General features: G+C 39.5%; 1 protein-coding gene across 1 annotated transcript; it reads left to right on the top strand.

Annotated features, from left to right (window-relative positions):
- Positions 1–745: 745 nt before the first annotated feature.
- On the top strand, positions 746–5,862 carry rps15a (ribosomal protein S15a). The gene is made up of 5 exons (XM_072463369.1): positions 746–820; positions 1,728–1,865; positions 1,929–2,008; positions 2,087–2,172; positions 5,734–5,862. Exons 2-5 carry the CDS (start codon positions 1,733–1,735, stop codon positions 5,825–5,827), a joined length of 393 nt encoding a protein of 130 aa, XP_072319470.1. The 5' UTR covers positions 746–820; positions 1,728–1,732; the 3' UTR covers positions 5,828–5,862.
- The last annotated feature ends 242 nt before the right edge of the window (positions 5,863–6,104 follow it).

Below are 6,104 nucleotides of genomic sequence, written 5' to 3' on the forward strand. Positions count from 1 at the left end.
TGTAACAAATCATTCTTAATTAATCATTTCATGTTGATTTTGTGTTTTTAACTGAAACATGGCTTGACAATAACACTGTCAATCATGAGATCCTCTTACAGAGACCAGAGGACAGGGTGGGGGCATCACTGGCACTGCCCTAAATTGGTTAAGGACGTATCTGGAAGACAGGAAGAACTTAGTTAAAATGCCCCTGACCTGTGGGGTGCCCCAAGGGTCAATCCTGGGTCCCCTTCTGTTCAACCTCTCATGCTGCCGTTAGGTCAGTTGATACGCAGCGAAAATGTGTCTTATCACAATTATACGAACGACACTCAGATCTATGTTTGATTGGCGGCAGGTGAATATGGACCAGTGGATTCACTTGTAAACTAATAAATCTCACAGGGCCCCCAATAATTATTTTCAAACTATTTTCGATAAACACATGGAAAAAGCAGACAACCACTTTAATAATCACAAATGAAAATGCTTGCCTATTAATTAACAGAAGCATTGTTTTTTCCACATAGTCTGTTTCCCAGTAAGCAAATCAAGTATCCAGTAACAATGACATTACAGATAATGACTTGCTCATCCTAATGAATATAGGCCCTACTTACTGTTCTAGCTCAGTAAAATAACAAAGTAAAGAAGAAAGGTCTTTAATTAGTCAAATGAAAAGTAAAGATAGCCTTACTGTGATCACATAAACACGTTTAAAGCCGTGTCTATTTTACTCATTTTTATGGCGATCTCGCATAGAAAAGGGTCTCAGGCCGTTTCCCATAATGCATTGCGGATTCTTTCCACTTCCTCTTTCCGCCATATTGCAGAACCGGTAAGATGTCGTTTTGCACTCCTTCTCACAATCTCCCAAATATCTCAAGCATCATTTCATTATCCCGCACATGAAGGGGCTATAATTATCATCCACACGTCGTGTAATCCTCGTGGGTGATTATTGTCTCAATATTGACGTGATTGCCGAGTAAACTACACATTTCCCTCCGCCTCCTCTCTCGGCCCCTCAATCGGTGCGTTCAAGCCGCCTCCACGGGTACGGGCATTTGGAGTTCGTATAATTCGTGCCGGAAGATGTAATTCATGTGACGTACGAAAAACACTGATCGGGAAAGGTTTTGTTTATTGTTAGACTCTTATGCTGTCCGGGCTTTTTGGTGTTCTGTTCGTATCGCGTTAGCTGAAATGCTAAGTGGAGCTACCGTTCCCCAGGAGAGCCATGCTTTACGTTTGGGCACACTGTGGAGCCTGGTTATTGTCTTATAAGCTCAGAGTACTCTGTGGGACTGTTAAGTGAAAAGTATTTCTGATACTAAGTTGCGGGAGTGCTGCTAGATGTAACACTTACCTGTCGAGGGCTCTCACTCAGCACAGCTACTTGTAACCGTGGTGTAGAAAGTATTGGTGCCTGTGATGCACACCTAAAATCTATAGTATCTAAACAGTCACGTCTGATGTGAGTAGTCCGATTTCTGATGAGTAACTCGTGTGCAGGTTTTGATAAGGAACATTGTGAAAGACTAATGTGGCAAAGTGATTTAAAACCTATTTTTACTTTGACGTCCCAAAATCGTTTTATTCTTTAAATCCATTAATTTCTATTTAAAATGTATGTTGTGCTATTCTGGGCACGTAAATGTACCAATGTGTCATTCTGCTGATTACAAAATTACACAAATGATACAGCAAATACAGTTGAGTAATTGACTTTGCCCTTTCTGTAGGCATCATGGTGCGCATGAACGTTCTGGCAGATGCCTTGAAAAGCATCAACAATGCAGAAAAACGTGGGAAACGTCAGGTCCTCATCAGGCCTTGCTCTAAGGTCATTGTGCGCTTCCTAACCGTCATGATGAAGCACGGTGAGTAGCATTTGTGACATTGTCGTTGTCCAATGACAGATTGTTAAAATTGCTGTGTTCTAGGTTACATTGGTGAGTTTGAGATCATCGACGACCACAGAGCCGGGAAAATAGTCGTCAATCTCACAGGCAGACTGAATAAGGTAAAACTATCTGCCTCAAATTTATACTCTTCATTTTAAAGTGACTAAAATTAATTTTTGCTTTTGCCGTTTCCCCAGTGTGGCGTGATCAGCCCACGTTTTGATCTTCAGCTGAAAGATCTGGAGAAGTGGCAGAACAACCTACTCCCCTCAAGACAGTTTGGGTGAGAATCACAATATTTTAACATTTAAACTAGTTGGTGTCTGCTTTTGATGGTTTATTCATTCTGTGGTAAACTGCTTACATTTGCGTGGTGAGATAATTTAGTGTGGAACCTCAGGGCTGAAAAGGCATGACTACATTTCATAAATGTTACTGAAAATGAAAAGGTGCACATTAATATTGGGGCCTGGAATGTAGAATTACACGGTAAAGGAGTTGTGATGTCTTTAATGAAGTCAATCGTGTCATTCGTACTTTGATTAACCCCTCAGGATTTCCCCCAGTGGTTTTATTGCAGCCACTTGATTTATTTTTAAATTAACGCTTTAGCAGAAAGTCAGGGAAATGTCATTAATCTACATGTTATACTACTACTACTACAACGTGTTTGACTCTTTTTGCTTTTTGACATTTTTTGGCCTATATGTTTATTTTTGGAAGAAAATGTGACCTCATTTACTTAACTAACCTGACTAATGGAGCCCTGATTAAGAGCACCTGGTTTGTGACATTGACTGGTTTAAAGCAGGTGGATAACATTAGCTCCTGTCCAGCTTGGCTCTGCTAGCATCGCCTCACACCATTAGCTTTAAGACAAACTGATGTAAAAAGCCTGCATTCCTCTGTGTGGATACAGCATGGCATTAGTTTAGAAACGGATTATTTATTTTTTTTTTAGAAGAAAAGGTTAACAAAGCGGCTGAACTTGCCCTGCCGCGTATTACGTGTAATTACTGAAAACTTAAATGTGAACAAATTCAAGCCTCTGAAGTCCTTGATGGATATTCCGGATGTGGACGGCTCTAAACCAGAGAACAGAAAGGATTCTCAGCAGCAGCTTGTCCTGCACAAGCCGCATCACAGCTTTAAGTGCCCATGACAGGTTGGATGACTCATTGAACTAAAATGCAATTAAGATATGTTTTGAATTTTGCTAAAAATGATAAAACATGTATCGCAGAATAGCAACTTTTAAGCTTTATTTCGCTTCCTGTTTGTAATTGACATCACTAGGAAATTACACAAAACACTGGGCAAAAACTCATAGTCAAAAAATAATTTATTTGACAAAAATGAGTCAAGTTTGTAAATTATGCACACATTGACTGAAATGAGTGACCCTAGTGTCACTTTTCCTACAAAGTTTTCTCCACAAATGCCTACTTGATTGGTGTGGGGGAAAAAATTGTGTACAAGAGGTATAAACGCACCAAATAAAGTCAACATTAAAAAATTGTAAAACATGTCATACGCACTATGAAGATGTGCGGTTAAAACATGCCATTATTTATTCATCACCTATATTTTGCCATTTTTCTAATTGTCTGGCACAATTATGAGTTGATTGCACAGTCCTACTTGGTAGTGATACTTCTGCCTTTAATTTTATTGAAATAAGAATGAGCCTTCGTGAAGGGGGTGTTTTTAATGCCCAAAATGCTTTTGCCTCAAGTTGTACTTTTAATGCCTTGTATTCACAAGCGCATACTCCTTGTCTCCTTATTCAGCGCTGTGCCTGTGTCAGGTCAGCGTGGCATCTTTTCTTATTAGATGTCATGATGCACTGCCTCGTCAAATGCTGAAGTGTTCACTAGAAGTGGTGACGTGTGTGTTCAGGGGCAAGGCAAGTTTATTTGTAGAGCACATTTCATACACAAGGCAACTCAGTGCTTCACACAACAGGAACAAATTCATTAAAAGTACAGAAATAAAAAGTTTAAGAAGAAAAAAATGCAAAGAAAAATCCTTTGTCATATGCATAGCTAAACAGTTTTAGCTTAGATTTGAACATTGGCAGAGTAGAAGCCTGTCTCACATCTTGACTGTTTCAGATTTTAGCTGCATCAAACTGAAAGGCAGATTCCCTATGTTTAGTCCTGATTCTGGCACCAGCAGGAGGCCGGTTCCTGAGGTCCTCAGTCTGAGATGGTTCATATGGCACTAACATGCCCAAGATGTACTTTGGTGCTAGGTCATGGAGAAACTTGTACACAAACAAAGCTGCACTTGTTCAGATGTATTTATCGTCCTGTGCCATGAGTGAGAAATAAGTTTGCCACAAATGTCACATTCCTCTAACTTTGTGAAAGCTTACTGCTAAGCAATATGCAACCCGCGGGCCAAAAGTGTCTCATTGTGTGTATATTTGTCTATAGAACTGGCCCTTTGCACACTATACAGAGTGCTTGACATCAGCTAAATGCTGAAACTAGGTTCTCTTTACTTTTTTTAATTTTTTTTAAATGGAGCAATAATGGTAAGACTTGTCAGTCACCAGAAAATATAAAGGCCAGTCCCTAGTTTCAGCTGTGAAGTAAAATGGGAGCGCTTAAAACATTAAATGTGCTATTTGTACAATGTTTTTATACAGTAATTTTCACCATTGCACATGATTAAGCAATGAAGAAGTTGGAAGGTGAGACTTGGTCAACTTAAACTTGCCTTTTGCATTACGGCACTCATAGTTGGTCATTCAATTTCAATCAATTTTGTGCGATGTTGACACAAGAGTTCCTAATAACAAACTAGAGGGTGATGTTAGAAAGGTTCATATACTGTACAGTATGGTGTTGTGTTAAGCCATATGGGAAAGAAAAGACCACCGTGTAGCAGCAGAACTAAATGTATTCCTTTCTTAGACAGACTCATGGCGAGTGGTTTTGACGGGCGACACGTGTTTCTAGCATGAGGAGTTCAGATGTTCTGCTCCTAATAAACATTGACTTTTATGGACTAGTAATTCATTAAAACTCTGAAGGCAAACAGAACCGAGGATAAGTACTTTCCAACTGTCTGAGGATACTTCATGCAGTAATGGCAGAATTACAAGTGTTATACTCCTGTCCCCCTCCATTGGCAGTGTTTTAACTTGAGTTATGGGGCAAAACATTCTATCACTATGATCATGTTAATGCTCAAAACTTCATTTAATTGCACATTAGCACTTAGCCCTAGTAGGGATGGGTGATGCTGACAACAAACCCCCCCTTTTATTATTATAAAGAGTATTGCCAGTATTAAACAAATGTGCTAAAACTTGTCTTTAATTTTGTGTGTTAAGTATCAGACAAATGTGACATGACCCATAAGCGCAGGAAGGAAAACAATTCTTAAACTCCAATTGGCTAATTTTAGAGCAGTGTTTGTACAAACTAATATTCTGGTTGTCTGCCCCCCTTGTTAAAGTCCGACTAGATTAAATTTATTGTCTTGCCCATAACGCATTTAAGGCCTGTCTTTTTCTAACAAGTTCCGTCCTTGTACATCCATGGCAGGAAGAAGAGTAGACTGAAAATTCTGGATCATTTTCCAAAATAGATCATATCATTGAGGCTCTAGATTAGCATTTCCACTTTTTAACCAGGATGAAAGTTGCACAGTAGGACATATGAATGTGACGGGCTTCAATTGAGAAAGTAGAGTTTTTGTATGCATCTTATTTGAGCTTGTCGCTTATCACAGATTTGATTGACATTGGGGTTTCCTGCATCTCTGTAGTTTTTGTAATTTCTTTACTAGTATAAATGTTGAACATGTGAGTGACCTCACTTTGTTTCCACAGATACATTGTGCTGACCACCTCAGCTGGCATCATGGATCACGAAGAGGCCAGACGGAAACACACAGGAGGCAAAATCCTTGGATTCTTTTTCTAACATGTACAAACTGCAAATAAAAACAACCAAGGAAAGCTGCTGGCCTCTAGTTTATTAATGTATTTGGATTATTTTGGTGATTTATGGAATATTTATGTGGCACAAGCTGTGCATGTTAGTACAAAACAATGGCATGGGTAACTTGGAATATGTTTTTGAGTCCTCATCATCCATGTTGCAAAGGTCCCCTGTGGCCTGACTACTGTTGGCAAGTTGTAGAAGTGGTGGCTTTTTGCCCATGGAGACCTCTGTCCAGCGTGACCTTTCTGGGCCCTTT

Source organism: Eucyclogobius newberryi, unplaced genomic scaffold (assembly GCF_026437365.1).
Source record: "Eucyclogobius newberryi isolate DKJ021-1_F unplaced genomic scaffold, fEucNew1.0.hap1 SCAF_4, whole genome shotgun sequence".
Taxonomy (NCBI): Eukaryota; Metazoa; Chordata; class Actinopteri; order Gobiiformes; family Gobiidae; genus Eucyclogobius; species Eucyclogobius newberryi.

Bases quoted from the DNA above. Each gene is read 5' to 3' on its own strand.
- rps15a (XM_072463369.1), top strand. From the start codon at position 1,733: ATGGTGCGCATGAACGTTCTGGCAGATGCCTTGAAAAGCATCAACAAT. The intron at 1,866-1,928 runs GTGAGTAGCATT...GCTGTGTTCTAG, and splicing joins AACCGTCATGATGAAGCACG to GTTACATTGGTGAGTTTGAG. The intron at 2,009-2,086 runs GTAAAACTATCT...CCGTTTCCCCAG, and splicing joins TCACAGGCAGACTGAATAAG to TGTGGCGTGATCAGCCCACG.